At 62.2% G+C, this 19,100-nt stretch overlaps 1 protein-coding gene across 2 annotated transcripts; it reads left to right on the top strand.

The window, feature by feature from the left end:
• Window positions 1-1,357: 1,357 nt before the first annotated feature.
• ZNF316 (zinc finger protein 316) lies at window positions 1,358-18,682 on the top strand. 2 transcript variants are annotated; one of them, XM_059896226.1, is made up of 6 exons: window positions 1,358-1,414; window positions 5,055-5,443; window positions 6,014-6,132; window positions 6,983-7,109; window positions 7,654-7,767; window positions 14,472-18,682. In XM_059896226.1, exons 2-6 carry the CDS (start codon window positions 5,083-5,085, stop codon window positions 16,784-16,786), a joined length of 3,036 nt encoding a protein of 1,011 aa, XP_059752209.1. In that variant the 5' UTR covers window positions 1,358-1,414; window positions 5,055-5,082; the 3' UTR covers window positions 16,787-18,682. The 2 variants fall into 2 exon arrangements, with proteins under 2 accessions (XP_059752209.1, XP_059752207.1); XM_059896224.1 differs by lacking the exon at window positions 1,358-1,414 and adding an exon at window positions 4,287-4,401.
• The last annotated feature ends 418 nt before the right edge of the window (window positions 18,683-19,100 follow it).

Raw genomic sequence — 19,100 nt, forward strand, 5'->3', positions numbered from 1 at the left:
AAGCTCTACATTGGCAGAACTTCTGATTTTTTCCATCTTTTAATGAGAGACCCTCAATTTTTAAGTGTTAGTTATTCATTTTAAAACATTTTTAAAACACCAGGAGCCAAACAATAACCGTGAGGAGCTGGATTCAGCTGGAGGCCGCACAGCAGGTGCTTTGGGCTGGGGAAGGCAAGGCTTGGGACAGGGGGGTGGGGGTGGGGGTGGGGGTGGGGGGGGGGTGGGGCTGCAGGCAGGTTTGAGTCCTCAGTGGGCCTGAGCAGCTCCCCAGCCAGGTGCTGAGGTTCTGGGAGGGAGAAGCTGTTACTTCAGGTAGGTGTGACCCCTCCGCGAGCCCAGTCAGACTATGATGCTGATGCCCTGTCTTGAGGCGCGGGGACACTAGTGAAAATGTAAGAATAATGGTACCCATGGGGTAGGAGCTGGGGAAGCAGCAGGGCCCAACCTCCGTGGGTGCAAGAGCTCACCGGCAGACCCCAGCTGCGGCCCCTGGGGGGCGGAGGCAGGTAGGTCTGGGGAGGGCTGCGGGCGTCCCCTGAGTCCACCAACCTCACCTTCTCACACCTCCTCGGGCGGCCATCTGTCCTTCCTGCCTCCTGCTGGGGGAACGCTTCCCTTCCCAGAGGCAGGCGCTCCCCATGGATCACTTGTAAAGCCTCCAGATCTGAGGCCGTTATTGCATTCATCCAGCTACCCCGGCCCACCGGCCCCCTCAGTCCTTGTCCTGGTCCGTTCTGGGAACCCCCTCCCCCCGCCCATGTTTACCCAGCGTTGGCCCTGCACGAGCTGTAGACGTCCGGCCCACCTGCTCCAGTACTGCGGGCCCATCACCAGCAGGGATCGCCCCCCGCCCCTGCCTGGGTCTGAGGGCACGCGGGCCCTCATAGGGGTCATCGCCTCCCTCCACCGTCGTGGGGCCCGGGGAGGGTCCCGAGGCCCGGGTGGACCTGGCCGGGTCTAGCGCTCGGTAGCGCCGCCCCCTAAATCATGTTTGCATGAGGAAGCCGGGCGGGTTTTGGGAAGCGGGCGGACCTCGCGGGCATCTCTAGGGGCAGGGCGGGGCCGGGGTCCCCAGAGGTGGGGTCGGGCCCTGGGGCGGCGCGGGGCGCGCCGGAGTCCCCAAGGCCCGGGACGCAGTGCATACGAGCGCGGGGACCCAGGTCGGAGGGCACCCTCGCACCAGGGCCGCTTCCTTTCCCCCCACGCACTCCCCCTCAGGGGCCTCGCTGGACCCCGCGTGACCGGAAGTGCCCCCCCGTGGGCACCGGCGGGGCGGAGCCCGGTGGCGGCACTTCCGGTGCCCACGCGCCGCCGCCGCGCAGCTCCGGGGCCGTCACTTTGTGTAGCGCGGGGCGCGCAGGCCCCGGCCCGGCCCCGGTGTCCGGCGGCGGCTCGGCGGCCGGCGCGCGCGGTGAGTGGGCGGCGCGGCGAGTGGGTGGCGAGGCCGGCGGGAGGCGGGCGCTGGCGGCAGGTGCCGGCGGGCCAGGCGCGGGCGTGGGGTCGGGGTCGCGCCGCCCCTCGACGCCGGCGCGGGAGGCCGCGGGGAGGCAGCGGCGCGCAGCGGGGCGGGCCGGTCCGGGTCGGGCTTGGGTCTGAGGGGGCCCGAGCGGCGCTCTGGCCTGGCCTTCCGCGGCCGCGCCCACGCTCGGCGCGGCCCGTGGACCCCCGCCCGGGCCTGCGCGAAGGAGGCGGGCCCCGACCCCCAGGGCCGGTCCGGGCGGGCAGCGCGGAGTAGGCGGGCTGGGAGGACACACACCCGCGACCCCTGGGAGGTGCCCGCCGCCGTCTCGGCCGGAGGGGCGGGGGTTGGGCCGCGGCCGCCCCTGGGGACACACCCATCCAGGAGGGACTGTCACGGCCCTGCCCTGGCTTCTGAGGGAGGCGGAGGCCCGATAAGCCCCCTGGAGGGATGGAGATGGCTTGGCGCCCCCGCGAGCTTGCTTAGTGACCTTGGGGGCCTTGCCTGGGTCCTCCCTCTGCAAATGGAGGCTCCGGTGGGCTGCTGTGCCGAGTCTTCTACCGCCAGTAGGCGGGTTGGGGAACTCATTTCTGGGGTTGGATGGGGTCTGGGCTGCCCCATGTGGCCGGAGAGGTGGGAGAGGGGCTGGCCTTTGGTGGAGGACCCAGTGGGCAGGGGGAAGGGGAGGTGTGCAGGATCAGGTCCCTAGCTGTGCCTGTGTGGGGAGACCCTGGTACTGGGTTTGGTTCAACACGTGTTGGCAGGTCTGGGGAGCTGGCCAGCAAGGTGAGGGGCTGCCCTTGGGCAGCAGGGTTGGCCCCGTGGATACACCTGCACCAGGAGCAACCCCAGGAGAGCAGGGGAGCCCAAATCCGTGGACAAACAGTGAGGATCCTGGTAGTCAGGGAAGGAAGGTTTCTGGGCAGAGATGAAAGCCTGGAAGGCCTTGAGTAACAGGTGTGGTCAGTGAGGCCACCAGACGGAAGGAAGGGGCCTAGGTCTACCTGCACCCACACATTTCTTCTACTTCTCTGTGTAGGTTCCCTGGATATGGGACTTCAGTGGAGAGTTGCTAAAAGTTTTCTAAGTTTGCCTCTTTCTGTCTGTGTGGTCCTTCTCCCGGAGGCAGGCATCTGGTTAACCGCCCCTCCTCGCCCCGCGCTCCATTCTAAATTCTGCAGCACTATATCCTAGGGTGCAGCCCCGCCCCAGCCCCCATGGAAATAATGGTCTGGGATGACCTGAAGGGTTATCATGATCAGGTCGCTTACCTGACTCTCTGTGGCGTCCTGAGCTGGATGCCGGAAGCGAGTTTCTGGTAGGCTGGCAGGCTGGAGAGAGAAGAAAGGAGAGTGTGTGCGTCTGGGGGTATGCCCAGCACACACCTGTCCTGGGGGGGCAGAAGGGGCATCTGCCACCCAAGTTACCGAGGCCCGTTTCTCAGAACCACTCGGTTCTGGATGCCGGGTCAGGGTTTATGGGGCGTCTGGCTGTGCTAGGCCCCGTCCCACCTGCAGGGTGACTGACCACCTCCACGACTGCTGGGTCTTTCCCTCCTCTGGTCAGCAGCAGGTGCACCTCTTGGGAGAAGGGACCTCAGGTCGTAACCTCTTTAGAGGCAGAGACTCTCCAGTGGGTTCTAGTCTGAAGGACCCTCAGCAGCAGTCATCCTGTTCTGGGACATGACAGTGGGGCCAGAATACTGACTTTGGAAAATCTCATGTTCATCACGTTGACCGCAGACTTCAGGGTCATTTTTTTCTTTCTTCTTCTTTTTTTTTTTTAATATTTATTTATTTATTTGGCTGCACAGGGTCTTAGTTGTGGCACATGGGATGCGGCACGTGGGATCTAGTTCGCTGACCAGGGATTGAACCCAGGCCCCCTGCACTGGGAGCGTGGAGTCTTAACCTCTGGACCACCAGGGAAGTCCCTAGAGTCATTTTATCAATAAATATTTGAGTGCTCACTCTGTGTCTGGCACAAGGAGATTCAGAGATGAGCAAAGGGAACTTCTGCCTTCTTGGAGTTGAGTGTGTATTTGGGGAGACAGGCAAAAAGCAGACAGTTCTGTAAGTATATTAAAATGTGGGTGCTAAGAGGGCAGAGTCCAGGGAACTGTGTGTGTCTTAGGGGCCCAGGGGGCTGCCTCCAAAGGATCAGTGAAGAAGAGGGGAGGAGAGTGCCAGGGAGCAGGAATGGCATGTGCAAAGGTCCTGAGGTGGAACAAGCACAGGGCCACTTTATTCCTAAGCCTCCGGTCCTCGGACGGGGGCCTGGCCTGCAGGAGTGTGCTCTGCGAGGGGGCCAGGCAGGAGGGGCTCTGCTGAGCTTGGCACGGCATCTGGGCTCAGCCTGAATTTGTAGCCCCATTGTCCTGTGTGGCCTGACATCTCAGGCTCCTCCGGGGTTCGTGCTCTCTCCCCGGGGTTCTGGGGTCGCTGTATTTGTAGTGGGCTTGGCTTACTTTGGAAGTGGCCCTAGTCAGGTCTGAGAGACTGATGGGGCCATGCTGGCTGATGGACCTGTTCTTAGGTTTGCACTCAAAAAGGAGCCACAGAAACTGGCTCGTCAAAACCCATGACTCTGTCTTGTCCTGGGACTTCACTGGGGCTGGTGAGGAATGCGCAGCTGGGAGGGAGGAGTGGCCCCAGGGCCCGTGGTATCCCATCCCTCTTGGGTCCACAGCCCCGGGCTCCGTGCTGTGCGGCGGTGTGGCTGCATCTCCCAAGTGCCTGGGCTGAGCCGTCTCCGACATCGATGTGAGAGGTGGATGCTGTGAGCCACTGGGGCTTTGATGATTCAACACTTAGGATTCTCTGATCCCCAAACGTGAAGAGGTGTCACAGGGCATTTTTTTTTTCACCTTTGCTGGTCTAACGATGAACCAAATCCCTGATCAGCCGAGCTTTTTCCAGATGCCCTGGACGGAGCCAGCGGTGAGGGGGGCACAGGGGTAATTGCCTGCTCAGGGCCTCTTCTCTGCCGCCTCCCACAGGAAGGTGCCTGACCTGCTGGCTTGGTAGAGCGGGCCCTCCCGGCAGGGTGGTCTTACCCTCCCCCGCCCGTCACACTGCACTGGGGTTCCTGGCCCACCCGTGCTCAGACCTCGGCTCCCACACTCCCTGCCGCCGAGTTCGTGCCCAAGTTCGTGCACGTTCAGAGCTGGGCGAGCATCTCCTCCGCCCCCGTATATCAGGTGCACTGTTCCTTATGGGCTGTGTGCACCCGTTTCAGCTAAACGCAGGCTGGGCCACTCTCGGGCGTGTTGCCTGGACTTGATGCTTCCATGTTCTTGAGGATAAAAACCCGGGATTAATCCCTGGCTTACTCCAAGAAAGCATGGCAGTTCACACCAGGCCTGTCGTTGCCTGCAAGAAAGAGCTGAGGCCGCGTCACGGGGGTCACGGTGAGGGGCTCTTTGGCAGCTTTTCTGTTACAGAATCTAGGTTGTGCCACATGAGATCATGGAAAGAGCTCCAGTCGTGCCTCAGCTCTGGTGCTGTTACTGTATCGCGGGGCAAACCAACCCCACCTCCCTCAGAGGGCTGCGTGCCGGGCGGCTGGTCACCGTCGCCCGTCTGTGTTGCAGGCCGAGCTGAGGCTCCCTTCCAGAGACGATGGCAGCCCTTCACACGACTCCAGACTCCCCAGCCGCCCAGCGGGAGAGGGCGGAGGACAGGTCGGAATGTGATCCTAATCGGGAGGAAGAAGAGGAGGAAGAAAAGGGGGAAGAGGTGGAGGAGCTGGCGGACGAGGAGGTGATGGTGGTGGAGGCCGAGGAGGACGAGGCCGTGGTGGAGGTGGCAGAGGAGCTGGAGGTGGAGGGGGTGCAGGCAGGGCCGGTGCAGCAGGTGGAGGTGGAGGCGGAGGACGACGACGTGGAGGACGTGGTGGCAGAAGAGCGGAGTCCGGCGTCGGGGACCCAGGAGCGCCTTAGCTGTGGTGGGGATGCCCAGTCCCCAGGTCTTCAGGAAAAGGGTAAGAAAAAGGAGCTAGTCTTCGGGGAGGAAGTTAGGGGGGGCTTGGGTGGGCAGGCCGAGAAGAGCTCTTTGACCCGACAGGGTGCAGCTGGAGTGGCAGGGCCCAGGTTTTTTTCTTTTTTAAAAAAACTTATTTCATTGATTTATTTTTATTTTTGGCTGCGTTGGGTCTTCGTTGCTGCACGCGGGCTTTCTCTAGTTGTGGCGAGCAGGGGCTGCTCTTTGTTGCGGTGCGCGGGCTTCTCATTGCGGTGTCTTCTCTTGTTGCGGAGCACGGGCTCTAGGCACGTGGGCTTCAGTAGTTGTGGCACACAGGCTCAGTAGTTGTGGCTCACGGGCTTAGTTGCTCTGTAGCATGTGGGATCTTCGCGGACCAGGGCTCGAACCTGTGTCCCTGCATTGGCAGGTGGATTCTTAACCACTGCACCACCAGGGAAGCCCAGGGCCTAGGTTTTGAAAAGAGGGAGTGGCCAGGAGCTGCTGACCCTGGTAGCTGGATGGACAGACGTCGGCCAGGGCAGTGAGGCCTGATGCTAAAGGCTGGCCCCCAAGAGGTCTCTCCCCTCAGCCCTGCAGGCCTTCCGGGCTCCAGCCATGTTGAGGGATGAGGACCTGGAGCAGGACGAGGACGAGGACGAAGAAGAGGAGGAGGAGGATGAGGACGATTCCCTGACATCTGGGTCTCAGGTGAGCTGCTCCTTTATTTGGGGCTCAGTTAACCAGGCTGGGTTTTCCCAGGGGGATTGGCACCCACTGTCCTGGAGACCCCTGTTGGCAGGGCAGTGGCACTGTGGTCCTCAGGCCGAGCCCAGGCTATGGGCCAGGACGGGGCTGCAGGAAGCAGCTGGGAGTCTCCAGCCCCAAACCCGTGGGGTATGGTTCCGCTCTCCTGGGGCCCGACCCTTCCCGGGCCGTTGGAATGTCCTGATCATGTTGCCCACCAGCAACTCACCTGCAGCCTGCACAGTTCCGGCAGCCCTGGCTCTCCCCCAGGGTCACGCTGTGCCCTTACCTGGAGCGCCTGTCACCTGTCCAGGCTCTGGTTTCCTGTTGAGCCCAGTTAGATCGGGTGCCAGTGCCCACACTCAGTTTAGTTGGTGCCGCTTGTCCAGCAAGGCATGGGCCCTCACACCACTGACGTGTCCACTGGCTTGAGGCAGACAGTGGAGTAGGAGGGGGCGAGGTGCCCATGCAGCACATACATGGGGTCTTGCGCTTCATCGCCTGTGGACTTCGGCGTGAGTCCGGGCTCTGCCCCGTCTGAGCTGAGCGCTCTCCCTCTCTGAGCCTGGGCCCCTAATCTCTGGATGGGCATGGGGTCCTTGCCTCCCGGGGCTGTGACAGGCCTGCAGGACCCTCGTTCCGTCGGGTGTTTGTAGACTTGCAGCTGCTGGGCTGCTGGGCTGTGACCCCTGAGCTCCACATTGCAGGGTCAGCTCAGCGCCCGCTGAAGTGAGCTCCTGTCTTCTCCTCGTGGGACGCCCCTGCCTCTTGCCGGGGCAGTGTAGGGCAGCGGCCAGGGTTCTTTGTTTTCCAGGGGCTGGTGACCTTTGAAGACGTGGCCGTGTACTTCTCCCTGGAGGAGTGGGAAAGGCTGGATGCGGACCAGCGGGAGCTCTACAAGGAAGTCATGCAGGAAAACTACGGGATCCTGGTGTCCTTGGGTGAGCAGAGCCTTTTGTCCCCAAGAGGCATCCTGGCGCTATGGCTGCCAGGGGCTTAGCTGTCTGAGAGGGTGGTTTCTGGAGCCCCAGGGTCTTGGAGAAGGAGGTGTTGGAGCCAGCCTGCCTCCCAGGGAAGCCCTAGGGACCAGCCTGGCCTCTGGGCCAGGGCGTGTCTTGGGGGGGGGCCCCCCTATGGCCCAGCAGCGCCATGACCCAGGTGGACATGTTCTGGGGAGCTGCGGTGCCGCTCTGGTCTCTGTGCTGTACACTCCTCAGAGGCCTCAAGGGGTGAGGAGTCAGGTGACGAGGAGAAGGGCGGGCGCCCTGCAGATGGCAGTGTGTGGAGGGGGCTGGACAGGGGAGCTGGGGATGAGGGCAGGGCTCCAGAGAGAACGGAGTGTGGGACTTCCCAGCGGAGGCAGGGAGCTGGGAAGGCTGGTTCTGGAAGGGCCGGAGAGAGGAGCCAGTGGTGGCGGTGCTGTGTGGGTGAGGGTGGGGCCTGCAGGCGCAGCCCTGCAGCTGCTGCCTGTTTTTTCCGGGGCAGGATACCCAATCCCCAAGCCGGATCTGATCTTCCGGCTGGAGCAAGGAGAGGAGCCTTGGGTCCCGGATAGCCCCCGTCCCGAGGAGGGAGACATCGTCACCGGGGTCTACACAGGTGAGCGTGACACAGACTCTTGCGGGTTTCACCAGACTTCGGCCTGTGCCTTTGCTCTCCACTGCGGCCCCGGTACTGCTGATCTGCACTCTTGGGGGGCCTCTGTGGGGACACAGTGGCACTGGGGGCTCACCTCTACATTTGTGGGTTGGCTCCTCTTGGTTCTGGTCTGCAGAGGCCCAAAGGCTGGGGAGTCTTTAGAGAACCTAGAGGTTCCTGTTACGAATCTTTAACAATGATGCCCTGTCCCTGCCTTGAGCCTCTGATTGTTTTTGTGTGTGTGAGGGTCAGTTGTCAAGTTACCAGCTCAGAGGGGCCAGGTGAGGAGCAGACCGTTGCCCTGCAGTGCTGGAGCTGGGCTTCCGGCTCCCAGGATTGAACGGCTTCCCTGCCCATTTGGTCATCTCCTCTCCCTGGGAGGCCCAGGGTCGGGGCCTGGGCTGGCAGCCCTGGACCTTCCAGAGAGGAGATTCTGGAGAGAGACATACAGGAAGCGTTCAGGGTGTCGGATTTCTCTGAGACCTCGGACATGGCTCTGGCCCTGTTCCTTCAACTTTCTGGGCCTCATTTTTATTCATCTGGAGAATAAAGAGTTTGAACAAAACCCACAGTTTCCCACCCGAGGCCGTCGGACCACTGGTTCTGTGGAGGTGCCCCATGGAGGTCTGTGAGCTGTTCCCCGTGTGTCAGAGGTTCAGTGGAGGCCCTTGCACGGTGTGTGTGTTTGGCTTTGGTCTCGGGTGATGCCAGCCTAGTGCGGGGCTCTGGATGTCTCATGCCACTCACGTGCTTGGATAGACTGGGAGCAGCTTGTAGAGGTTTTAAAATAAAATACAGAAAAACATAGACAGTGCTGTGTCTACACGTGTACTCTTCAGAGTATTTCCCTGTATACTTTCTATCCTCGTAACAGCTCTGTGAAGTAGCAGGGGAGGGATTATTGGTCTCACTTTACAGTCAAGGAAATTGACTTTTAAAGTAGTGATTAAGTCACTTGCCCACAGTGGGTTCAGGCCTCGGGCCTTACTCTCCACTGTGTTTCGGGGTGGCCTTCCTGCCCTACGTCTCCACATTCTCTGGGACCCTCTTGGAATGTCTCCTGGCCTTCAGAATCAGGAGGGCTCTGGCTGGCAAAAAATGTTGCTGCTGCCTCCAGGCTGAGACTGGGATGTAGGTGATGTTTCTTGGAGGGTCTACTGGGAGGTGTGCCCTGTTTCTGGGCACAGATCTGAAAAGCCACCTGGAGAGGAAGGGGCTGTTGGCCTCCACTGGCCAGTCTCCACACGTGGTCTGGATTTGCCCCTGTTCTCCATGCTTCTTGGAGGGTCCTGGGGTGGATCCTTTTGCAGGCTCGAGTCTGGGTGGTCCCCACAATGTGCTCTGTGAACCTAGCTGGGGTTTGGCAGCTCGCTGAAGGGGCAGGCTCGCTGGGCCAGTGCCTCCGCCTTCCCCTGCGGAGCCGAGGTGGGTGCAGGATGCGGGCACAGGCTTCCACGTGTCACCTGTCTCCTGGGAGGGGCTGTGGCAGCGAAGGCTGGGGTCAGCTCGGGCAGAGCGAATCTATCTGAGGTCTCCCTTCTTAACTGTCACTGTAGCCTGTCTGCCAAGTGCCTTCCTCCCCTTTTCTCCCCGTGCTCATTTCTGTGCAGCTGAGCCAGTTGAGAATTGAGAATTGCTGGGTCTGGGCAGGACAGCCGGTGTTCCAAGCCTGGCAGAGTTTCTGTATTTCTAGATCATAGTCCTGCAAAACACAAGCATATCCATCTCTTGCGCTTCTTAACAAGTTGGGCCACACATAAGGTTTGGACTCTGGCCAAACGCGCCCACTCAGGTGCCCCAGGGCCTCTGAGTGCTGAATTAAAGCCTCCTTGCTCTGGCTCCCCTCGACCACCACCTCCCGCTCCCTGGTCCTCACCCATTACCTGCCACCTCTCTCCTCACCCGGCTGAGATAGTAGGCTCCCCCATTCCTTGCAAATGCCCAGTGTGGTCACCTGGCAGATCCCTGCCCGTGGCTGAACCCTATTTCCTGCGGCTGAGGATGCCCTCGCTACCTTGGCTGGGTGCTCTGGCCTTACTTCCTCGTCGCATTAGCTTTTCTGCTCTGCAGGAGGGACGCCACGTGCCCCTGGTCTCTCTGCTGCCTCTGGCTGCTTCCCCACCTGCCACTGCATGTCTGCAAGCCCCAGGACAGCCCTGTGCCCTCTCCTCTCCTCTCTCTGGGTGACCCCCGCTGGGCCAGGGACTGAAGTGCTCTTTGTGCTCACCTGCCCATTCTCAGCCTCTGTCTCCAGCTCTGACCTTGTCTGTTCCGCCGTCTGCTTGACGTCTCCACTTGGGTGTCTGAGGGCATCTCAGAGTGAGCTAACCCTGAAGTGGCACCATGTCTCCCACCCCGGGCCCCTCCTGCAGCGTCCCTGGCACGTGGTGGGCCTAGCTGGGGCCCGAGTGGTCCTTGTCCCTCTGCCTTCCTCACCCCAGCCCTGGCCCAGGCATGAGGTTGTCAGGCATGTGGCCACAGGCGTCCCTGAGCTGCTGGCTGCCCCCCACCCCTAGACTTCCCCGGGCACTCGGCACAGTACCTGAGATCCTCTGCGGCCTGGGGGCCTGCACCCCTCACACACCCATAGCTCTTCAGGCTCAACTCCACCGACAGCCTTTCTCTTCAGGCTCTCACCTGCCTCGGGGCTTTGTACCTGCTGTTTTCTCTGCCTGGAGTGACCTTCGTGTGGCTGGCTCAGCGTGTAGGTCCCACTTGAGTCGTGTGTGTCCTCTGACCACCTTGATGTCGGGAACCCCGCATGTCACTGCAGGACGTTCCCTGCGTCTGCAGCGCTCAGCGAGGTCTGGAGCGGTCCCGCCCAGGTGCCTGCTTCCTCATTTCCTCCAGCAGACTCTGTGAGAGCGCGCTGTGTTCTGTTCACACCTGTGCCGCCTCCACAGTGCTCCACTGATGACCCCCCTCCTTGACTGCTGTTCCTGCCCCTCGTGTGAAAGTGAAAGATAGAAGAGAAATACAACAGGCAGGCTTGAACCGGCTTAAACGTTACACAGGAAAGGAGAGAGAGAGTTGAAAAGCGATCAGGTGAACGCACACCAAAGTGAGAGACTCTGATGGTTGGTGAGCACGGTCAGCGGTTCTGGAGAGGCGCTCGGGGAGGACCCCCTCCCGGAAGATGTGTCATCCTGAGGACCCCGCAGCGGGGAGGATAGATCCATCGCAGAAACCCAGCGCTGCCGGGAGCCCCCGCCTCCCGGGTGGCCGAATTCCTGCTCAGAGGGAAGGAGGGGCTACTGACGGCAGCCGGACGGGGAGGAAGGAGCCCGCCTGCAGCTTTGGCCACCCCCTTGTCCACGTCCCGCCTTTGTCCCTGGGGGCGGGGCTCTCCCCGAGCCCACCCTGAGTCTCGGTCTGGCCAGAGGGTCAGGAGCAGGTGCTGACTTCACACACATGACTGCCTTCTGGGCCCTGTGCCGTGGCTGGGTTCCTTGGGGAGGGGTTAGAGCAGACCTGCAGCTGACTCACTGTGGGGCCAGGCCTGGGGACAGGTCTCGGGGACAGGACAGGACAGGGGCAGAGGGTGCTCGGGGTGGGAGTCATAGAAACCCTTGGCTTGGTTCTCGGGGCAGAGCGAGTGTCAGCCACCTCCCAGCAGCTCGGGGAGCAGGTGCGCCAGGCAGGTGGCCGCAGGGCCTCCTCCTCCCCGAGGCCGTTTATTCGTGACTTACCTGGGGCGCCTTGGGGGTCTGCTCACAAGGCCACTGGTCGGCCCCCCGTGAGTGTCATCAGGCTCAGAGCGTGGGCCCTGGCCTAGCTAATCCTCACCCAGTGTCAGAGTCCTTAGGAGCGGATGTCTCAGGGAGATGAAATGCCAGCTTCCCCTCCCCAGGGTCCACTTGTCCACTCTCCCCCTGTGGGTTCTGGAAGAGGCAGCTATGTTTGACCTTCTGGGCCACTGTTGGGAAAGGCCCTCCCCCCCCACCCCCCACCTTGTCAGAGCATCTCCTCTGCCTCGGCCCTGGTCTCACGAGTAGGCCTGACGGGTCCTCACTTGGATCCAAAATAGGCTTGCATCCGGGGCGCTAGCAAACCCCCTGGGAACCCTGTCCCCATTGCAGCCGGGGGGTAACCCCGACAATGGACACCCCCGCCCGGGGGCCCAGACCTCCAGATCCTGGGCCACTTTGGCGGCAGAAGGTGAGAACAGAGCCTGGCCTGGAGGCAGGCTGCTGTCCCCCTGAGTCCCCTCTGGTGGCCCTGCTGCTTCCCAGAGATCTTGTCTCGGGGTGCAGCCAGCTCTGCCTGCCAGGGACCTGGATGCCCTTATTGTCCTTTACTCGGTGTCAGTGGTGGCCTCTACCAACTTGCCTTATGTTTAATATTTTCTCATTTTTGGACAAGTGGCCATGCCAGCTCCAGAGCCAGTGATGAGGTCAGGTCCCCTCCTAGGATCAGCCCCCTCTGCAGAGCTTAGCATTGTTTGATGTTTGGGGTGGGGGCAGGGCAAAGGATCACCTCCCCAAGTGGGGGGCTTTCCTACTCTCAGACCCCAAGGAAGAGGTGTTGTGGATGAGTCGTTGGGACCTAGCCTGTCCCCCGCTCTGTGTAGCTGAGGCTGCCAGCTGGCAGGCCCTCATTGGCCTGGGTGTCCACTTCAATCCAGCAAGTGCCACTGACCCTTGGCTGGGTCCTGGGGTACATTCATCCCACGAAGACATTGTACTTGTTCCCCAGCTTGAATCCCCCGGCCTTAGGGACTCTCCAATTAAAACTACTCCGGACACTCACCAGAGTCTTAGGGAAAAGCCTTTTTGAGACTCACTGGAAGAATTTCCAGCTAATCTGACCATGGGCCCAAACTGCCTGTCCCTCCACCAGCTCCCCTTAGGGGTGCTCCAGCCTTCACAGTGAGGAGCTGGGCCTTTTCCGTGCTGTTCAGCCACTTCTCATCCCTCACCGTGGGTGGCAGTTGGAGATGAACTCAGCTTAGTAACAGGAAACCACTGTCCTTTATTTAAAGCTTATTTTTACTATAATAGTATATTATTACTAACTACAGAAAACTTAGAAAGTATTGCAAAGCATGAAAAAATAAAATAACCCATTTTTGTATCCCTTTATACACATGTTTTCTTCAGAGCAGAAATCATGTCCGTGCAGTTCTGTGTCTGGCTTTATGTCACTCAGCACTGTGCTGTGTTTTCCCATGTGATTTATCACCATATGTTTGGGATGCCATATAGAAGACAGGACCAGGGCCGAGTCAGGACGGGCATCCCTCCTGGGACCCGACCTTTCCTCGGGGACAGGACTCAGTGTTGAAGGCCACCCAGTCAGGTGATGGCTGACACCAGCCACAGCCTTGGCAGGGGACCCGGGAGTGGTGGGAAAGGGGATTCCTACCTCTGTGTGGGAGCTTGAACCTTCCAGGTACTGGGATTGTGAGGTGGACTACACTGTACGTGGCCACGGTAGACACACACGGGGCAAGGTGTACCAGAGGAAGTTGGCACGCAGGTTCTCTGGAACACCTGGGCTGCCATGGACCAGGCCTTTTTCTTTCTGTTTGTTGTGTGACTTAGTGCCTGCTTTGTAAATATCAGATTGGCCAAAAAGTTCGTTCGGGTTTTTCCATAACATCCTATGGAAAAACACGAACGAACTTTTTGGCCAGCCCAATACTAGTTCCCTGCTGGGTGTATCACGATGGCAGGCACATCACTCTTGTTTTATAAACCGAATCCCTATCCTTACTCTGCACTGAAGGGAGAGGTCAGGGCGCTGCTTGGTGGAGGAGGGATGGAACTGCAGGACCCAAAGGCGGGTCCTTGGCCTTCTGTGATGGGAAGATGTTTGCAGCTCACCCAGTCTTAGTCAGTTAGGGACCGTTTCCCAAGTGCACAACCGCTCAGAAAGCCAAGCTTCAGAGAGGCTTAGCGGGGAGGCTGGGCTGTGCCTGCACAGTTGCTGGAGCCCTTTAGGGTGAGTGCAGAGAGCTGGGGCCTACAGGCCCCTCGAGGTCTCCTTGGCCCAGGGCGGCCTTTCCCAGCTGTGCTCTGGGGGTGGGAGGGAGAGCCCTGGATGCTGGCCAGCCTGAGACTGGTGGAGAGATCCAGGGGAGGGATGCCAAGCAAAGCTTAGGTGTTACAAAGGCAGGTCCTCAGTGGCCGTGCTGGTGCTGGAGCCTTGGCTGCCTTGGGCCAAGCAGGCCGGGGGTGTGTGGAGTTCTCCAGGAGACAAGGGGCTTTGGGGAAAACTGACCTGGCGTCTCTGTCTATTTTTCTGGGCCCTGGACCCCTGTTTTGGGCTTGACCCCTGGTCTCACAGGAACCCAGGCAAGATCACCCACTTCATAGGTGTCCCTATTCTCAGCAGGGTGGCAAGCCCTGAAGGGAGCTGGAGATCTGGAAAAGGGATTAGTTGAGGCCATTTGAGGAGAGTCCACGAGGTGAGGGAACCCCAGCCTTCCTAGGAGGGACACCTGCATGTGCATTTCTCCTGTCTGCACAGTTCCTCCTAACTCAGGGAGGAGGCGGGCACCACCTCTCACTCCCGTGGAACAGTGGCGCCCTGACCCTGGGCTCCGTGCTCCGAGAGCCTGGGGTCCTGCAGAAATCGCCCCTTACAGGAGCAGCAGTCTTTAAGCAGCTTCTGTCAAGGCTTCTTCTCACCTCTCTCTCCTGGCCTTCCCTTGTCGCCTTCAGGGGCCTGGTTCTGGACCGACGACATAGAGGACCACGAGGAGGACGACGACGAGGACTTCCTGGCAGAGGTGGCTGAGGAGGAGAACGAGCCCCCAGGGCTGTGGTCCGCGGCCTACGGCGTGGGGGACGTGCCTGGGACCTGGGGCCCCGACGACTCGGATTCGGCGCAGACTCCAGAGGGGTGGGGTCTTGACCCCGGCGGCCTCGGGGTCCTGGCCGAGGGGTCCGAGGCGAAGCCCTTTCTGCAGGGCCGGGAGCCGGGGGCGAGCCTGCTGGCGCCCTGGGCGTTCCCAGCCTCGGTGGCCGCTCCAGCCGGGCGGCCGGAGACGACGTGTGACGTGTGCGGTAAAGTGTTCCCGCACCGGTCCCGGCTGGCCAAGCACCAGCGCTACCACGCGGCCGTGAAGCCCTTCGGCTGCGATGAGTGCGGCAAGGGCTTCGTGTACCGCTCGCACCTGGCCATCCATCAGCGCACCCACACCGGCGAGAAGCCCTTCCCGTGTCCGGACTGCGGCAAGCGCTTCGTGTACAAGTCGCACCTGGTCACGCACCGGCGCATCCACACGGGCGAGCGGCCCTACCGCTGCGCCTTCTGCGGCGCGGGCTTCGGGCGCCGCTCCTACCTGGTCACGCACCAGCGCACGCACACCGGCGAGCGGCCCTACCCCTGCCCGCACTGCGGCCGCAGCTTCAGCCAGAGCTCGGCGCTGGCGCGGCACCAGGCCGTGCACACGGCCGACCGGCCTCACTGCTGCCCGGACTGTGGCCAGGCCTTCCGCCTCCGCGCCGACTTCCAGCGCCATCGACGGGGCGGCGGCTGCGCGGAGCCTGGCGGCGACGGCCCTCAGCGCGAGCCCTGTGAGACGGTGCCCTCGGCGGGGCCCGAGGAGGCCGAAGCTGGGCCCGAGGGGCCTGAGGTCGACGAAGCAGACGGAGAGGCCGAGGGAGAGGCGGAGGCAAGAGAGGCGGCGATGGAGGCGCCCACTCCCGGGAGAAAGGACGACCCCGAGCCGGACAGGCGGTTTCTGGGGCTGGGCAACGGCCTGGGGGAGGGTGAAGGCCCTTCCTCGCACCCGCTCGGCTTCCACTTTCCCATGCACCCCAAGTCTTGGCTCCACCCGGATGGCTTTCCGATCCTGGGCCTCCCGGACTTCGCGGAGCGGCTGTCGACTGACGGGCGCCCCCTGCCCGGGCCCCTGGGGGGCCGGCTCTCCCTGGTCGAGGGCACGGGGCTGGCCTGCGACCCTTTCGGCGGCGGTGCTGGGCCCGGGGGCGGCGGCGGCCTGCGTGCGTTCGGGCCTGCAGTCGGAGGGCTGCTGCCGGAGCCTGCGCCTGCCGCGCTGGCCGAGGAGGAGAGCCCGTGGATATGTTCCGACTGCGGCAAGACGTTCGGGCGCCGCGCGGCGCTGGCCAAGCACCAGCGCTACCACGCGGGCGAGCGGCCGCACCGCTGCGCCGACTGCGGCAAGAGCTTCGTGTACGGCTCGCACCTGGCGCGCCACCGCCGCACGCACACGGGCGAGCGGCCCTTCCCGTGCCCCGAGTGCGGTGCGCGCTTCGCCCGTGGCTCGCACCTGGCGGCGCACGTGCGTGGCCACACGGGCGAGAAGCCCTTTGTGTGCGGTGTGTGCGGCGCGGGCTTCAGCCGGCGCGCGCACCTAACGGCGCACGGGCGCGCGCACACGGGCGAGCGGCCCTACGCGTGCGGCGAGTGTGGCCGCCGCTTCGGGCAGAGCGCAGCGCTGACGCGACACCAGTGGGCACACGCTGAGGAGAAGCCGCACCGTTGCCCCGACTGCGGCAAGGGCTTCGGCCACAGCTCGGACTTCAAGCGGCACCGGCGCACGCACACGGGCGAGAAGCCCTTTCGCTGCACCGACTGCGGCCGCGGCTTCGCGCAGCGCTCCAACCTGGCCAAGCACCGGCGCGGCCACACGGGCGAACGGCCCTTCCCGTGCCCCGAGTGCGGCAAGCGCTTTTCGCAGCGCTCGGTGCTCGTGACGCACCAGCGCACGCACACGGGCGAGCGGCCCTACGCCTGCGCCAACTGCGGCCGCCGCTTCTCGCAGAGCTCGCACCTGCTCACCCACATGAAGACGCACCGCGGCGCGGCGGGCTCGCCCGGCCAGACGCCGGCCGCCCCCGCGCCCAAGGCCGAGGCACCCGCTAAGGGGCCGCCGAGTGCGGGCGTGGGGACCGGGCCCGGGGAGCGCGGCAGCACCCTCCTGGAGTTCGCAGGCGGAACGAGCTTCGGCTCCGAGCCGACGGCCGCGTTCGCGGGGCCCTCGGGCGCCTACGAGGAGAGCATCATGTGAGGGCCCCAGGCCGACGGAGGCGCAGCCCGCTAGGCCACAGGCCCCTTGCGGCTCGAGCGCCGGCCGCTGCGCGCCGGCCCCTTGCTCTTCTGGCCTCAGGGGGCTGAGGGTCCCAGTCCTGGTGCGGTGCCTTCCCCTCAGCCCCGGTGCACCGCTCCCCGGCCTCGGGCTTTCCTCCTGCCCGGCCCTAGAGAACCGGCCGCCGAGCTCGTATGGCCGTACGGGGGGCGCAGGGGGAGAGGAGAGCTGCGCGCGGAGCAGATGGGGACAGGGGGCGGCAACCCCGACAAGAGACTGCGACATCACTGGATCGATGCGGTGAGGCCAAGCGGTAGGGATGGCAGGCGAAGTGTTATTTATTTTACTCGGATTCCGATATGGGTGGCCCGGGGGACAGGTGGCTTGTGAGTTAGTAACTGGGTTTTACAGCGAGGGAGGGGAAGCCCTTGCATCAAGGGAGGGTGGGGTGGTCGAGGGCAGAGCATATGGCTACTCCAGTGGGTTTGGCTGATGACTTCTTCCAGTTCCTCAGCGGGAGACTTCAGGGTCCTTCTGGTCATTCGAGTTTGTCCAGAAAGTTTTGAGGACTGTGCGCGTGGCGAGGGGAAGCCTCGTGGGTTTTCAAAGGACGGTGTTCCTCCCTAATCCGGGGTGGGGGGTAAAGTGGAGATGCACCTGGGAAAGCTTTTGTTTTGTCGACTGGATATTTACTTCCATGGCTTGTATGGCCCGAAGAATCTGGGAGGAAGAGAAAAAGCTGGAAACCACATTGTGGCCCCAGGCAGATGGGTTGCAGGTGTTCGCAGGGTCCCCAGGGAGTTTGAAGCCTTATTCCCCAGAGTCGCTCGCTGTCTTCACCCCGCTTGAGCACCGAGAGCAGCCCGGCCGTGTGGGTTTTAGTTTCAGCCTCCCCTCTGAGTGCTTGGGTACTCTCGCCTGGGACCACTGGAGGCGGCATACTCGGAGATCCTCGGGGAGCCCAGCAGCCAGGGGCCCCAGCCTTTGGCTCCCTGGCTGCCACCTCCCTGAGTGGGTGGACACGTGGGGCCCTGATCTTGTGAGCCCGCCGCTCATTTAGACTTAATAGACAAGTGTAAAGTGACAGAGGTTGGTAGTAGGATTGTTTCTTACCTCCCAGGATTAGGGCCTTATGACCTACTCGGGTCCGTTTAACTCTGCTTCTGTCGTTATTCTACACTAGAAGCGAGTGGTGTTTCTGGTTAGGTTCCCATCTCACAGAGTGGGCAGTGAGTGGAGGCACCGTGGGCCGGGCTGTCTGCCCGGCAGTGGTACACCTCTGGGAGTTCGGACCTGAGCCCGGGGCTCAGTGACTGACCAAGTGTCCAGCTATGCAAGGCCCGCAACCGGCCAGCACCGCTCCTTCCAGGCTGGGCTCTTTCGAGCCATCGGGTCACCTGCAAGACATCCGCCCCCTTTAATGCTTTCTGGGCCAGTGTGAATGGGGCCAGAAAACTGAAATTTTGAAGCAGCCGCATTCCCTTTTAGACCTAGTTCCTTCTGTTTTAGCGTAGACATGGCCCTGGGGCCTGAGAGCCAGCAGCGGGCGGGAAGGGGGCCTGGACGGTGGTGGTAAGAATGGGCCTGGCTGGGTGAGGGCGGGGGTGGGCGGGGTGCTGAGGAGGACAGGGGTTCCCGCAGAGGCGCCGGCGGTGCTGGGCAGTGCCGCCTGTCCCTGGGCGCTCTCTCCCTGCTGCGAGAAGGAGCCTCAGGAAGGGCCCAGGGCAAGGTGCACCAGCCCCGTGGGACCGAGGGCCGGTCCGCGCCCATCCCGCCTGGCACAGCCCTGAGTACCCACCTTTGGTGCCCCTCCTGGGCCCAAGCCGCCCCGCGGCTGTCAGCAGGAGGACCTAGCTTTAATAAAGAGTGGACAAATGAGCTTTGTGACTGGATTCCGTGTTGTTGCCACTCCTCAGGGCCCTCAGGGGGGCCCTGCAAGGCGTCAGGCCCACCTTGTTCCTGCAAACGCTCTTTAGAAGTTTTTCTTCTTAGAAACTAGAATTGGCCTGTGAGGAGTCAGCCCAAGAGAGCTTTGGCCCCTGCCACCTGTGTCCACGTTGTCTTCCCGGGAGTCCCCAGTGGGCCTGCACACTGCCACCTGCTTCTTGTAATATGCACACCTATATCGGGACATTGACATGTGGAGGGTTGTTGTAGCCAGGTCCCCTTCCTGGTGGTCCAGACCCCTGTTCTGAGGCCCCAAAGTCACATGGGTTTATCCAGGCTCACCTGCTCTGTGCCAGGGCAGAGCACACACCGCCGCCCCCCCCACCCCCCGGGGCCCCAGACACCTTCC

This window comes from Balaenoptera ricei, chromosome 15 (assembly GCF_028023285.1).
Source record: "Balaenoptera ricei isolate mBalRic1 chromosome 15, mBalRic1.hap2, whole genome shotgun sequence".
NCBI classification, from domain to species: domain Eukaryota; kingdom Metazoa; phylum Chordata; class Mammalia; order Artiodactyla; family Balaenopteridae; genus Balaenoptera; species Balaenoptera ricei.

Coding starts and splice junctions, on each gene's coding strand:
- ZNF316 (XM_059896226.1), top strand. CDS start 5,083: ATGGCAGCCCTTCACACGACTCCAGACTCCCCAGCCGCCCAGCGGGAG. Junction 6,133..6,982: donor CCCTGACATCTGGGTCTCAG/GTGAGCTGCTCC, acceptor TTTGTTTTCCAG/GGGCTGGTGACCTTTGAAGA. Junction 7,110..7,653: donor CGGGATCCTGGTGTCCTTGG/GTGAGCAGAGCC, acceptor TTTCCGGGGCAG/GATACCCAATCCCCAAGCCG.